Genomic DNA, 16475 nt, shown 5'->3' with positions numbered 1-16475 from the left:
AATGACTAGTCAATAGTTTTAATTATAGGAATGTTCTGGTTTTGGTCCAAAGAAATGTGGAAAGTACTAGTTCCACCATGACACAAAATAGAAAAAAATATCTTTAAAGATATATTTTAGACTAGGGCTACTCACACATTTGTAATAGAACATTCTTATTTTTATACAACTCGAGAAGAGCTCAATGCTCCAAAAAAGCAGTTTAAGACATGAAAAGCCAAGAACATTAAGCTTATTAAAGGCTTACTATTCCATTTTTCCCTTCCTCACAAATAATGCACTGTGTTAAAAATGAATGAAGTTTCTTAATCAGTGGAGAATAAAACGAAGAGTTGTGTTTACATCTGCTAAGTATGGTGAACTGTTAACTGTGCTGAAACAAATTTCAGGCAACAAAAGATCCCTCCAAGCATTCTATTACAAAATCAATGTCCTGTAAGAGACCACAGGTAGAAATGAAATATTTAGACCATCAGGTAGCCCTTGTATTCACAGATGTTGGTATCATCCACAACTGGATGTATGATAGGGTTAACTATTTTATAAAATCATTTGGCCTATTATAACCTTACTTTGAGCTAGATCTATTTACTAAGAAACATGGATTATACAAAATACTGTTATGGTCAACTTCTGTTAATTTAAGCCTTCTGTAAAAAAACAAGCTTTGTACGTAATCTGCCACTTGTAGCCATGTGCTGAGGTTATAGTAATATGTAAAATATAGTTCAAGTAGTCTCTCTCAGTCCATTTTGCTAGAAGAATAAAGGAAGGCCAAATCTTGGGCTGGACAGGGAGAAAGCAGAAGCAAAGACAGTGTCACCTGAACAGACTCAGTGGGTTAGAATATTAATATGTCTATACTGAAAGTTCCAAACTTAAGAAATTCCTTCTGTTACATCGGTTCTAGGTCAAAAGCTTAAGGACAATCTAAAATAAGCCATTGATTCATACTCTAACTTTATGTTTATATTTATATATTAAAATCCAAACAGCACACACACACACCCCATGTAAAACATTGCTTTAAGTTTTAATGTTTATTTCCCCAAGACAGCCTAGCCTGCATTCTACTTGGATAAATTTTACAAGCTAGTTTTCTGCTGCTTCTAGTTTTAACTTTAACCATGTTTCTGATGACAAGGAATGCTGCAAAAATACTCTAGTTCAACAAAGAGTTATGATCACAAAATAATTTTTATCCATTCTACAGTGTTTCAGAATTACCAGTTGATTTTAAACACAAAGTAGATATAGATGCTAATGGTGGCTAATCTGGTATGTTTCTTATAGCAAACTGTTGTTCATGCAACACTTGTGCTCAAAGGGGAAGGCACAGGATTTCCTACAATGAGCCACCTTATAAAGAGTTCTTTTTGTACAAATTAATTTATGTCACATTTAATTTAGTGTGCATAACCTCAAAACTGAGGTATTATTCCAATTTATAAAAACCACTTGCATAACTTTTATGCAAGTTTTAAAAATACAAAGTTTTCTCCCTAAAGTGGCTCAAAATAGATTGTTCATGGCTGCCTACATCTAAGATAAAAAGATTCTAAAACAATTGAACAGATTAGGCATATTATTAAAGGTGTTCAAACCATTACTTGATTTGTACATCTACTCAAACCTCTTCATCGGTCTTTATTCAGCAGTACATATGCACCAAATTCCATTTTAGAAGTTTCCATATCATTTTCATAGAAAACAAAGTTTGAAAACAAGTTAACATTTAAACACAGCACGGTATTCTACCACAACTGAAACTTTTTTCTTCTTCTTCTTTACAGGACTCAACAAAATCTAAAAATGAACTATGCTGTAGATTTACCTCATGCAAAGATCTTTATGTTATCTCTGAAAATGAAAAGAATGGCTTTTTAAAGCACATTTTACTGTTTTATACTATTATGGCAACTTGTGTACTGCAACACAGTCTATTTTGAGGGAAATTTATGATTTTTTTTCATGCAAAAATCTACACAAATTAGTTCTGATGATATGGAAAGCTTTTCATAGCATCAAACATTCATCTGGTGCAAATGCACAGGGAAACCTTCCTGAAAAGTTTTCTGACTTGAGAAGCAACTAAAAAGCCATACTAGGTAAAGTAAATAAAAACTAAAAAGAAAAAAAAAGGAGGGGGGTGGGTAAAGGGAAGACGGGGAATAGAAAACACAGGCTGCAGAGTAAACCAATGTCTGCTGCTAAACCGGTCTTTGTTTTCATGTCCAGTGTACATTAACACTTATGATCTCACTTTGATGATTTACTAGGTTTGTTATCAGCCCCCTGAAGGCGAATCAAGCTTGCATGCGTTCACATACAGCACCACAACCATACTCTCGTACACAGTCACTCCAGGACTAGGAGTCTGCTTCATGAGTGAAGAGCCCTAGATTTGAAAGATGAACCTGACTCCCTGTCACTGAGCCAGACATTCATTCAACATTGTCCACTCACACATTGCTTCATAGCAAGGCCTGGGCTCGTTTCCCTTTGACTTATTTGGGCATCGCATCCTCTTTTATGCTTACAAGGCTTGAAGATGACAGTACTGCACTCTCCCCTCAATTGATACACAGTAAGTCAATGTTCCTTCTCAGGCACTGAAGATCTGTGACCTGTAGCCCTTTTTACTTTGAACAACCTAAATAAGCATTCATGTAAAGTTTTCGTTACATTTTGCCACTCATTCTCACTCGCACCCACTCGCCATCTTGACCTCATTTGGGCATTTTCTGTGATTCCAAATGAAATCTTCACATTTTCTTTCCCGATTTAATGCAGCAGCAGATCCCATGAGCCAAGCTTGATGGATCAAACCTTTTTATATATATGTATATATATATATATATCTCAGTGCTGCATTGTACCTAACTTCCACAACATCTTTCTAAAACTGGAACCCTTCTGTTGGTACGTTGGCAGATGAATTGAAACCAAATGTTCCACCTTGTATTGCCTCTGGAACAAGGCTAGGATCTTCATCAATCTAAAGGAAAAAAGAAAAAGTGATAATTAGTTTTAAAGATTACATAAATAACATTATAGAAATATTCTCATTTCCATAAAAAAAGTACGAGAGAGATGATGAAAGCCAACACTGTCCTACCATCTCTTTACAAAGCTGAAACATTTCGTAAAGGCTTTTTCTTACAGGACACCAAAATGAGAAGAAACGAGAGAATACGCAAGATAGGTATCTTCCAAAAGAGTGACATAGAAGTAACAAATTGGAGATGGTCCTACATCTCAAACTGAGAGGATACTCACTATAATATCCCTTTTACTTGGGCAAATAGATAAAAGTTGATGACATTAAAAAACTTAATGCTGTCACTTTTGGAGAGTAAATGTAGTCTTTAGTTAATTTTTTAACTAGCAACTGGAGACAAATGACATTTGGGCTTAGAACGGTAAAATAATAGCTGTGCTATAATGAATAATATTCTATATACTTTATATCTAGGGGTTCTTTTTTGAAATACCACAAAAATCACTGACCTATATAGTACAGTTCCTATAAATATGCATATCATCTGAATTATTCTTTTCACAATGTAAGAGATTAACAGAGAACTTCATGTTAAGTTATTAGAAATCATAAGGTCTTGTGTATATCTATAGTTGCCAATTAGGACTTCCAAAAATCCAACTTTAGAACATGTGATAAAAGCTACCCTTAAGGTAGTATGTTTTCCTGGATTTTATTTCTGATTGATTTAACTAGCATTATATTCTAAATAGGACTTAGCTTGGTCATCTGTAAGTAAACAGGCCACAAATTTTCTTTTCCAGTACTGTCTTTCCCAGGTTAATGTTCAAATCATATACACTTAAGAAAATATTTAATAACATTCCATTCTTTTTTGATAATGTGGAAAAGTTTGGGGTATATGAATTATTTTTTGAAAAGTTGAGAATTATCAAAAAATCCACTGGTGGCTGTATCTAATCATAATTTTCTAAGGAATAATGGCTTTTAGATTTACTTCTCCAAAGAAGCAACATTAAAAATAAGTTAATACTTTAATTTCAACTACCATATACTATGAAGATACTTTTGTATACTACACCTTACCTTATATGGTAACCTATCTTTCTTGATGATTTACTGTTTCCATTTTATGAAATTCAAATTTATTTTTGGTCACCTACTAAAAGTAACAGTGACAATATCTTCAAATATGGATGAACTACTGTCATAAAGGATTTATTATAGGATATACCAGTATCACTGTTTTGTTTATAAATATGCTATTAAAATACAATTTGAGAACTGTAAAGACATCAAGTGAAAATAAACCCTGACTTGTCCAGTGTCAAAAAAATTCTTCTCATAACAGCAAAAAAACAACCCAATTAAAAAATGGGCAGGGGCGCCTGGGTGGCTCAACCGTTAAGCATCTGCCTCCGGCTTGGATCATGATCCCAGGGTCCTGGGACTGAGCCCCGCATCTGGCTCCCTGCTCAGCGGGAAGCCTGCTTCTCCTTCTCCCACTCCCATTGCTTGTGTTCAACCCTTTCTCGCGGTCTCGCTCTCTGTCAAATAAATAAATAAAATCTTAAAAAAAAAATGGGCAAAAGAGCTGAACAGACATTTCTCCAAAAGATATACAAAGGTGAATAGGTACATGAAAAGATACTCGATATCACTAGTAATTAGGGCAATGCAAATTAAAACCACAATGAGGTATTACCTCACACCTGTTAAAATGGCCATCATTAAAAAGACAAGAGTTAACAAATGCTGGTGTGGATATGGAGAAAAGGGAAATCTTGTGCATTGTTAGTGGGACTTTAAATTAGTATACCCACTATGGAAAACAGTATGCAGGATCCTCAAAAAAATTAAAAATATAACTATCATATGATTATTTAACAATTCCACTTCTAGGAATACATTCAAAGGAAATGAAAACACTAATTTGAAAAGACATCTCCACCCCTAGGTTCACAGTAGCATTATTTACAATAGCCAAAGCATGGAAATAACCTAAATGTCCACCAACAGATGAATGGATAAAGAAAATGTGGTATATATACACAGTAGAATATCATAAAGACTAAAAGCAAATCCTGCCATTTGCAACAACAAGTATAAACACTGAGGGCATTTAATGCTAAGTTAAATAAGTCAGACAGAGAAAGACAAATACTGTATGATCTAACTTACGTGTGGAATCTTTTTTTTTTTTTTTAAAGATTTTATTTATTTATTTGAGAGAGAGAGAATGAGAGATAGCGCGAGAGGGAAGAGGGTCAGAGGGAGAAGCAGACTCCCTGCTGAGCAGGGAGCCGGATGCGGGACTCGATCCCGGGACTCCAGGATCATGACCTGAGCCGAAGGCAGTCGCTTAACCAACTGAGCCACCCAGGCGCCCTTACATGTGGAATCTTAAAAAAGAAAAAAAGCTCATAGGAAAGATCAAACTTGTGGTTACCATGGGTAGAGGGGTGGGGGAAGAGAAAAGTGGAGGAAGGTGGTCAAAAAGTACAAACTTCCAGTTACAAGATAAAAAAAAAAAAAGCTATTTTACAAGTAAACCTTTCAGCATTCCTGTAAAATAAAAAGTCCTCATTCTATTTTTAACTATTAATGGCAATAAATCTGTAAAAAATAAAAAAAATCCTTATTTTTTGCCCTTAGAAACAGTAACTACTTTTTAAAATGACCTGACAGACTTTAAAATATTAAAATATTTGTTTCTGAAAGTGACATTATTTTAATTCCATTCGAAAAAATGTATGTCCTAGCTTATATTATTTCTAGACTTATGTTTATACATAAAACTAAGAAAACTATAAAATTATTAAATACATCATCTGAAGAGAAGAACTGATCAATGATCTCATAGGCCAATTTGTAGATGTCTTCATTTTCATGATTTTGAAGCTGTTCAATTTTCTCCAGTCCTGCAAGAAATTTTATGAAGTGAAACAATGGTAATATTTAAAATGTAAGAACAAAAAATTTACAATAATCTTGGGACCACATATTCCCAATTTTTGGACTGCAAATCTATGATTTTTGGGACTCTATTCTAAAGGTGAATCTTAAAAAGGTTTTATGCACAAAGATATAGCATTATTTATCTTAAAAAGTTAACAACCTGAGTGTTTAAATGCATATAAATGTTTAAGCAAGCAACGGACCCCTCTCTATTCAGCAGAGTACTATATAACCAACGTTTATAAGGAATAATAACATGGATTACTTTTGTTTGTTACAAGTTAAAAGCAGATTCTTTCTACTTTCTAGCCTCTGCCAAGTTTTTCTAATGAGCATGTATAAAAACAATGAAAATACTGGTAATTAATAAATATGAATGTTAAGACATCTATTAAGTATTATGGGAAATGATCAAGATCAATCACAGTGTTTCAGGGGAAAGGGGAATCGTCCCTATAAACACTGAGCCTATTAAATCATAGGCAGAAACATTAAAAAGAATATATAAATTTAACTGGATATGCAAATTGCATCTTGTTTTGCTTTACAGGAATAATAATTTTAAGGCTTCTGAAGTAAAGTGAAATTGCCCTTTCATGAGTGTTGTTCTTTATCTCTATTCCTTAACATGGGAGAAGTTGTTTTGGGCTCATTTTTCACTCTATACACACTACTTAGTGGGCCCGCCTTAAGTAAAAAAGAATTTAGCTAGGGACTCCTGGCTAGCTTGGTCAGTGGAGTACGTAATTCTTGATCTAGGGGTTGTTTGAGCCCCATGTTGGGTGTGGGGATTGCTTAAAAAGAAAATCTTAAAAGAAAAAAGAATTTAGCCACTATGATAAGGTGAGGACTTGTTCTTTTCTGGGCTTCAGAAACATAAAATTAAAATGCCTGTGTGATAATTTCACCAGATGTTTCATGGGTACTTAAAACTCAAAATGTCCAAACACAATTTGTTACTTGCCTTTCCCTCAAACTATTCGTTCTAATGTATTCTTACTTTGTGATAATAAACAACTTGAAATTGGAGAGAAAGCCTAGTAAGTTCCCCTTTCCCTCAATACTCTATCATCAAATCTCAAAAACCTCAAAGTCTATCTATTTCTTGAATCCTGTCATCATTTATTGTGGCCCAACCGCTATATACTGTCCTAATTGGTTTCCTGCCTCTTGTCTCCAACGGTCTCACTTCCCTGATATCCATGCTCCATTTAAACATACCAATCCCTTAGGTAAAATCTTTCAATGGCTTTCTAACACCCTGGGGCAGAATTCATTGGGGAAGCTTGTAAGATACAGATTCCTAGCCTTACCTCCAGTGATGAGGGCAAGGCTCAGATCTGGATTTTAATTTTCATATATAAAAATAACACTTTTAATAATTAAAATGTTTATGTGGGGAAAAAAAGTAGTAAAAATTTTAAAACTATGTATTTTAAACTATACTTGTTTTAAATTTTCTGGTACTCAACTTCCCAATTAGGTTCTCTATTCTCTATCTCCTGTTCCTAACTTGATTGTTTCATGTTTTCTGTTGCTCTATTTATCACTTTAGTAACTTTAAAAATACTTCTTTCTTTCAAGCCTCCGAACTCTTCACTAAGCAAATTGAAGATATGGTTCTCCAACTCTTATAGTTACTTCTCTTTTCATTTACTTCTCCACATACCCTTCCTTTTGTGCTTATCTGGGTTGGTAACATTTACATTTTGTTCCACAGCTACAACTGAGTCTTCCATGTTCTATCTACATGGTAATAACAGCTGAAAGCGAAGCCATGCTGTTTATACTCTGTGTGACTCTGGCACAGAATCAGATTTGGAAACTGCATGACAGAATAAAGAATCTGCTGTGCTACCAAGCTTGTAAGACTGCAGGGGCCTGGCTGGTGGCAGTATCTCCAGCCTCATATTTAGGCAGTTTCTACCCCATACTTTTGTGATTCAGCAACACTGAACTATACTTATAATTTGCTGAATGCTAGGTCTCACCTCAGACTTTGCTCATGGTGTTATCTCTGCCTGGAACACCTCTCATCCCTTTTTACTTTATTAATCCTTATTCATCTCTCAAAATCCAGCTCAGGTGTCACTTCCTGCTTCTTCCAGGTATTTCATTTTGTTGTACATTTCTATTAGGGTAATTAGCACATTAAATCAGTTCATATTTATCTTCATGACTAAACTACATGCCTTGAGGGCAAGGACTGTGTCTTGTTTACCACTGTTTTCCCAGTACCTTAGCACAGTGCCTGTTCAATACATGGCAGCAATTCAGTTACCTAAGCATATGCAAGAAGCTGAGCAGGACTGTACATATAGAATATAGTATTTACTTTATTCTGTTACTTGATAATCTAAGACAGAAAAATACAGAAGTGCTACATTAGTCAGAAAATAAAGGCAGTTACAAAAAGAACATTAAAATGTGAAATAGCTTATAATAAACTTACCTCCACATTCTTCTATAAGATTGGCTATGGTTTCTGCCTCATCTTCAGCCATTTTTAATATATTACTTAGTCCATCAAGTACTACTTGCACAACTTGTGCATCTTTTACAGTCAGCAAGTTGCAAAAAGGTGGAATAACATTTTGTTGGATTAGATAGGCCACCTGAAGAAGAAAACCACCATGACAAAATAAACAAGAGAATTTTGTTGGTGTACCATATGATCTCACTGAAGTAATTTTGACTTTAAAAGTTTGAATATGGAAACATGACCTCACCTTTCACATTATGTTAGACCACATTAGATTATTTTATTATTTTGTTAGAATTATTTTACTATGAGATTCCTTCTCCTTTTAATGTAGTGTTTTCTTTAACTTAGGAAAAAAACAAGTGAAAATGAAGGAATCACTCAACTTCATATGAAACATCTGCCGTAAGGAGTGCTTTCTTCAAAGGCCCCTTCCTCCCCTTTAAGATTAAAAAATTACAAAATCTGTAAAGAGGATGGATGATTTTTTTTTTTAAAGCTACAACTGTTCAATGTTATAGTATTCAATCCTCAAATACGTGGCCACCTTCAATTCACTGTTCAATTAGTTCTATAATATTTTTGCAGTATTTTTCTATAATTTTTATATTTTGTTATATCGTCATTTCCATGTACTATGTATACATTCTGCTCTGTATTCATATGTAAGTGGATTCATTGCTCACCACCAGTCTATAGCTTATCTGTGACAATTATCAGCTTATTGTTTATCAGCTCTAAATTCACCCTTTTTACCTATCTGTGAAATTTATCTGAAACTTTTAAAACTCATTTTCTTTTGCCAGTTGGCACAACGTTAAGCTTTGTCACCCACACAACTCCAGAATGAGTGCCTCTTTAAACTTTACACCCTATGCTCCTTACATCCCTTTCCCTAATTCCTAGACCCAGTCTTTTGGTTTACATTAGTTCCTTGCTTTGCTGCTGGTAAATTTTTGTTGCTGTTTGTGTTCTTTTTTTTGTTGGTGTTAATTTGTTACGAGAATCTGTGATGTTTCATTCTGCCCTATTATGCTAAAAAGTCCTGTTTTTTCTTAATACCGTTAAATAAATAAATAAATAAACCCCTGACTACGTATGTTTTGATCTTACCATGGATTAGAAAATTTTTGTAGGCCAACATGGTGTTAACACTTCTCATCTATAAAATATAACTAAAGGAAGTCAAGGTGACACTTTTATATTGGGGAAAAAAAAAAAATCACAGAACGCCTGTTATCTTGCTATTATTTTAAGTTCCAATTTACCTGAAATCTAAATCTTAAATTATCTGTACTGTTATTTTACCAGTTTTGAGAAATAAATAAGAGCTGAACTTACTTGATCTTTCCTCCCACTAATTGTTAAGTTACTTATGGCCCAAGCAGCTTCTTTCTGAGTGCCAAAATCCCCCTGTAAAAGCAAAGGATACAAATTGCAATATAGTTTAAATTGGGGAAAAATGTCATCTGAAATGACTTTCAACTGCTTATTTCCCCAGGTTTTTTCTAGCCTTTCTATGTGCATACCTAATTTTTACTTCAGAGAAGCTTTTGAATTCAATTTACCCTCAACAAAACAAAACAACAATTTACTCTAAACAATTGTAGACTCCCTTTTGCAAACTCTCCTGGAAACAAACTGACTTGGTATTACTGTTCAGTGAAATCAGATTAAATGAAGTCAGTGATAAAATAAAAGCAGTAAAAATAAATAAATAAAAAGGAAAACGTACATTTCACTTTAATCAAAGAAATATCCAGTATCCTTTTAAACACAAAACAAGGTTTTAAAAATGATAATGTCCACCATAAATGAGACTATGATATAAAAACACCACGGGGCGCCTGGGTGGCTCAGTTGGTTAAGCGACTGCCTTCGGCTCGGGTCATGATCCTGGAGTCCCTGGATCGAGTCCCACATCTGGCTCCCTGCTCGGCAGGGAGTCTGCTTCTCCCTCTGACCCTCCCCCCATCTCATGTGCTCTCTCTCTCAAATTAACATCTTAAAAAAAAAAATAAAAAATAAAAACATCACCCTCCTACATTACCTTTCAAATATAAATTGAAAAAAATATACTTAAAAATCATTTAAAAAGTCATATATATGACTTAGTAATATACTTAGTAATACATTTAATAATTATATGAAGTTCTCAAAGGTGAGAATCTCTGAGAACTTACCAAGAAAATAATTTAAAACAAATATGTATCTTTCTAGGTATCATCTTAGTAGCACATACTAGTCAAAAAGTAAAAGCAACCAGAATTCTCAACAACAGTGGAATAAATTACTAATTACAATAAATCTGCTGAATGGAATAATAACCTGTTGTTAAATATAAAGACGACTAGCAACCTGGAAAAATGCTTACAATTAAGAAAAAACCTATATAAATATGAGGAATAAAAATATTGTAGTGGGATATCTTTTTATGTATCAGACTGATAAAATGTAAATATCTATCAGTGAGGCTGGTAGGATTGTAAAATGGTACAATCCTTACAGAGAGGGGATGACATTATACAGCAAAATTTACATATATGCCAAAAAAACCCTAAACAGGGGCACCTGGGTGGCTCAGTCATTAAGTGTCTGCCTTCGGCTTGGGTCATGATCCGGGGATCCCAGGATCAAGCCCTGCATCGGGCTCCCTGCTCAGTGGGAAGCCTGCTTCTCCCTCTCCCACTCCCCCTGCTTGTGTTCCCTCTCTCGCTGTGTCTCTCTGTGTCAAATAAATAAATAAAAATCTTAAAAAAAAACAAAAAACAAAAAATACTAATTTCCCCAAAGAAAAAAGAAATAAGTAACGTAACTGTATACATCAAGTTGGTGAGCTAATCACATATAGAAAAATTATTTCAAGTGACAGATCATTTTTAAGTATATCACTGATGGAATACATCCTAAAGACAAAACCCCTCAAGGAAATCTTAAAAGTGGAGTAGTCAGGTTGTCAGTGGCAATATGATCTTGTTATTTTGATAAATTTTATATATCTCAATATATACTGTAATCTTTTTAGTTCTCATGTTCACAAAATTACTATATATTTTCTACTTTTTTTTTTTTTAAAGTAGGCTCCATGCCCAAGGTGGGGCTTGAACTCATGACCCTGAAGATCAAGAGTCACATGAGGCATCCCTATTTTCTATTTTCTAAAAACAAAACCAAACAAAATCAAACACATTATCACCCATTTTGTTCACTAGGAACAATGACAACCTTGTAGCAATTATCATCCTTAAGCCCTGAACTATGATACTTATATACTGTCTGCTACCTAAAAGGACAGACACCCTGGAAAGTCTAAGTCAGAAAATACATAAAATAAGCTTGAGAACTGTGTCATATGCAAAAGGTAGGAAGCTCTCATCTCAAAAACTACTGGGGTGATGTAAAAAAGACACAGGTGCTAAATTTAAGAGATTCCCATTGGTTAGGGACAATCTGCTAGAAAAAATACCTACAATGGACTAAAACTTACAAAATATATATAAGAATTCATAACGTCCTAATGACACTAAAAATTCCATCCTAGTGTCCTTTTGAGGTTGTTAGGGAACCATGTTATTCTAAAAACTGAGTGAATAATGGGATGCCTGGGTGGCTCAGTGGGTTAGGCATATGATTTTTCATCTCAGTTCAGGTCTTGATCTCAGGGTCGTGAGTTCAAGCCGTGAACGGAGCCTACTTAAACGCACACACTCACCTCCCCCATAACAACAAAACAAAAACTAAGTGATAATGAGAATTTATCTTGCCCTTCTTATATGAAACATATTTCAGAGTAAACCAATAGCTGATAAAGAAAAAAGTTTTTTATTTTTTTTTAAGATTTTATTTATTTAGAGAGAGATAGATAGTGACAGAGATAGGGAGAGAGACCGTAAGAGGGGAGGAGAGGGAGAAGCAGGCTCCCGCCGAGCAGGAATCCTGACATGGGGCTCAATTCCAGGACCCTGGGATCATGATCTGAGCTGAAGGTAGATGCTTAACTGACTGAGCCACCCAGGCGCCATGAAAAAAGCTTTTTATTGAAAAATCAAAGTTAATACATAAAGAACGACAGAATTAGAAAGTCACCATTTTGCAGTTCCTGGTAAAATAAGGGATCCACACAATGATCATTAATGACTACCTGAAAACCACTAGTGAAAGATTGATGGCTAGGTTTATAACAATCAATTGGAGTAGGCTCGTAACACCTGAGCTCACTCATCAATCTGAAGAGGACAGATGTAGGACATTTGGAGATATGGGACAAACAGTATATGCCTTCTGATACAAATCATTAGGAAATACAGAGTAGTGCATTAAGCCTTGCCTAAAAAACTGAACTGGCTCTACCAGTTCATAGGAAACTAAGCCTTTACTACCAGTTTGTAGAAAACATGGAGGGAAAGAACATAGAGTTATTTTCTAATTACTGATTAATATTTAGAAAAAACCCTCATGCTGTGACTATGACATTTTAAATTGTCTCTTTCGCAAACGTTAATGTAAGCATGAGTGATGATACAGCATATGATTAAATAGCACACTTAGTTGCTGTTTGATTTTGGACAATTTATTTGTCTATACCATAGTTTCTTCATCTGTCAAAAGGGGTAATTCTTAAGCTCATGGAGTTGCAGAATTATATGAAATAATACATGTGGAGTGATGAGAACAATACATAAGCATTTATAATCAGCAGTAATAATTATGATTATCATCAATAGTGTGTTTTTTAAAATAGTAATAATGTATTTTTAATAAATCCCAGGATAATGGTAATATTGGTAAAGGAATGATACAGAAGAAGGGTCAGGGGTTCTAAAAAGAAATGTTTTTTATATGTAAAAACTGCTAGGTTCAAAGTTTTCACATTACTACTACTTTACTGTAGTATTCGTGCCACTGTGTAGGTTCTAATCAAACAAACAGAGGTATATAATCACATAATTTGTTAAATTTAAATCCTTTTCCTCTTACTCAGATTATATACAAGATGATTTTCTTACCTTATCCAAAAGGTGTATTATCATTGGTACAAGATTGGCATCAATTACTGCTTGAACCTGCTGCTGATTTCCTGCGGTGATGTTAGAGAGGAACCACACTGCTTCCTGCAGAACAAGACCCCTTCAATATTTCTCATTAAAAATTAAAATCTGCATCTTTACTAAATTCACTACATTTGTTACAATATTCAAATGATTTTATTATGGAATGAGTTCCATAATAAAAATTTCAGGAATCTCAACTCCTCTATCCCCCCACATTCTGTATTTTCTTTGAACAAATTGTTAATGGCCCTAATCCAAGTCATGATGAACTAACCCTTCTGAAAAATTCTTGAAAGCAATGTTTCCAAACGTAAGACTCAAAAGAAGCTTGTCTGAACAAATACTAAGGAATCCATGAGCTGTAATACAGATACAAATCCCAAAACTACTGTAAATGAGACTTAGCATCCCCTTCACACAATGTGCTTTTTCTCTATTCTATTGTGATCAAGAATGTTAGCCAAAGTTGGCAAATCTAAATAGTGGATTGTTTAGTATACTTATTTGTAAGTCATTCACTGCACCACTTCTCTCAAGAGCTAAAGTGGAACCAGATGTTTGATTGCTTCATTGGTCTACCTTAAGGATCTTTTTATGCTACCCTTTACACTTTAGTGGTGCTTACTGCTTTTGCCAAGATGAAGGTAGTCAAGTGTTTCACAAGTTTCATAGATAATAAATGCACACTGAGACCAGTTAGCATGAAATAAAACAAAATATCAACCTCATATCCTATGTAGGATATTACTGTCATTTATCAGACATAATAAATTTATTACATTAATCAATGTAAAGGGAAACATTTTCTCTATTAAAAAAAATTAGTAAACAAATTTTATTCCCGAAACTATTAGTATTAGCTAATGTGAAGTATGCTCTTTTGGATCAGATCACAGGACCATGTTTAATGAACCTGTTAGAGACTGTAGGGTGCTAGGCTACTTAGGTGAGCTGTTCTTGGGTTATAATCATCGGCAATGTTGTAATCAACGGCCTGTGTATTTCTACAACAGCCTCAGATGCACTCCAATATCAGCATCACCAATCAGTGCCCCCTTTCAATAGCCTCCATGAGCGAGGACACACACAAACACACACACACACTCTATTATCTATAAATATTAAGCTTACTTAACTCACACATTAAAATTTTCCAATCACACAACATTCAACACCCAATTATCTCTATTTCATCATTTCCAAGAGAGCCAAATTTGCATTGTTTACAACTGGTTTTATATACAGAAAATCATAGAAATCCATGTTATAAAGAATAAAATATTCTATCTTCTCTTGATGTCTAAATGACGGTTTATATTAATCATTATAGATACTTCTGAATCCCTAATTTTACAAATGAAAACTGCTGAATATTTTGTGTTACTTATTAAGTATTTAAAAATACTTACTTTATTAATTTTCTCTTTGGGATGTGTCAGAAGTGCTGGGAAGTGTGAAAGAGCATCACAGTTCAAAACTACTTGTGTTTGCTCATCGGTTCCAGTAACAATGTTGCCCACAGCTCGAAGTGCTGCAGTCTAAAACAGAAGATTTAATAAGACGTTCTACTATGAAAGATACACTTTCATTCATGCCAACCTACTGTTTTTGAGCAAGTTGTGTCTGATACCGATTTAGGAACAGAGGAGTGAAGAGGACAGGGTTAAGGAGCTTACTTACATTATTGTAGAAGGCAGTCAAGAAACAAACAAGGGTAATTTTTTATAGTAATTAGGGCCATAAAGACAGTAAGTACTTTAGATTTCTGATTCAGTGTTTCAATAAATTACAAACAAAAACAGTGCTCTTCTGGAGAGCAGGAACCTGCTTAGTATGAGATTTCACTATCATATGAATTTGAGTTATCAATTATTTTTTATAGTTGTATTAGGTCTTTTTCTGTCAAGTTAAAGCTTTTTGGGAGGCTAATTTTAACATTTACAAGACAAATGACTCCGTTTCCCCCTCTCAATTGAGATATAATTTATATAACAAAAAATTTACCCTTTTGAAGTGTAAAATTCAGTGGTTCTTATATATTCAAAGTTGTGCAACCATAATAGGTAATTCCAGAACATTTTTATCACATCAAAAAGGGGTATCTGTAACCATCAGTAGTCACTCCCATTTCCCCGCACCCTGGGGTGGGGGAAGACAGCTACTATGCCTGAGACGTCTCTGAATTTGCCTATTCCAGACATTTCATATAATTGGAATCAGACGTAGGTGGCCTTTTTTTTTTTTTTTTTTTTTAAAGATTTTATTTATTTATTTGAGAGACAGAGAGAACGAGAGATAGAAAGCACGAGAGGGAAGAGGATCAGAGGGAGAAGCAGACTCCCTGCCGAGCAGGAAGCCCGATGTGGGACTCGATCCTGGGACTCCAGGATCATGACCTGAGCCGAAGGCAGTCGCTTAACCAACTGAGCCACCCAGGCGCCCCTGTAGGTGGCCTTTTTTGTCTGGCTTCCTTCACTTAACATAATGCTTTCAAGGTCCATTCATGTTGTACCATGTATAGATACTTCATTCCTTTTCATGGCCAAATAATATTCCAGTTATACATAAATGGAATATATTTTAACTATTCATTAGTGGATAAACATTTGGTTTTCACTGGCTATTATAAATAATAGTGCCATAAACGTGTGCCAGCTTTTGGGTGAACATGTGCTTTCAGTTCTCTTGGGTTTATATATACCTGGGAGTGGAACATGCAGGATTATACAGTAACTCTGTATCTAACTTTTTGAGGTAGTGTCACACTGTATTCCAAAGATGCTGTACCATTTTATATTTCTATAGGTGTATAAGGATTCCACTTTCTCTTGTCAAAACTTGTTAATGTCTTTTTGATTATACCATCCCGGTGTGTATGAAGCGGTATTTCATTGCAGCTTTGATCTGCATTTCCTTCATGACTAATAATGTTGAACATCTTCTCATGTGCTTACTGACGATTTGTATGTCTTCTCTGGATAAC

The 16475-nt window shown here is 34.6% G+C and overlaps 1 protein-coding gene and 1 non-coding gene across 3 annotated transcripts in view; both read right to left on the bottom strand.

Annotated features, from left to right (window-relative positions):
• Positions 1-1014: 1014 nt before the first annotated feature.
• Positions 1015-16475, bottom strand: part of KPNA4 (karyopherin subunit alpha 4) — a 57644-nt gene continuing 42183 nt past the window's right edge. For both annotated transcript variants that reach the window (XM_028103114.2, XM_088025606.1), the window contains exons 12-17: positions 14902-15030; positions 13448-13552; positions 9783-9854; positions 8412-8574; positions 5828-5922; positions 1015-2998 (exon numbers count right to left, since the gene is read on the bottom strand). In XM_028103114.2, the coding sequence (XP_027958915.1) occupies positions 2900-2998; positions 5828-5922; positions 8412-8574; positions 9783-9854; positions 13448-13552; positions 14902-15030 (663 nt within the window). In that variant the 3' untranslated portion in view covers positions 1015-2899. The remainder of the gene's footprint in view (positions 2999-5827; positions 5923-8411; positions 8575-9782; positions 9855-13447; positions 13553-14901; positions 15031-16475) is intronic.
• LOC114209180 (small Cajal body-specific RNA 7) lies at positions 14373-14694 on the bottom strand. Its single transcript, XR_003609276.1, has one exon.

Source organism: Eumetopias jubatus, unplaced genomic scaffold (genome assembly GCF_037043125.1).
Source record: "Eumetopias jubatus isolate StellerSeaLion01/CBP00866 unplaced genomic scaffold, mEumJub1_p1.0 scaffold_1, whole genome shotgun sequence".
In the NCBI taxonomy this organism is placed as follows: Eukaryota; Metazoa; Chordata; class Mammalia; order Carnivora; family Otariidae; genus Eumetopias; species Eumetopias jubatus.
Note: the sequence above shows the minus strand (reverse complement) of the source record. Positions and strands in the feature narration are given on the sequence as shown.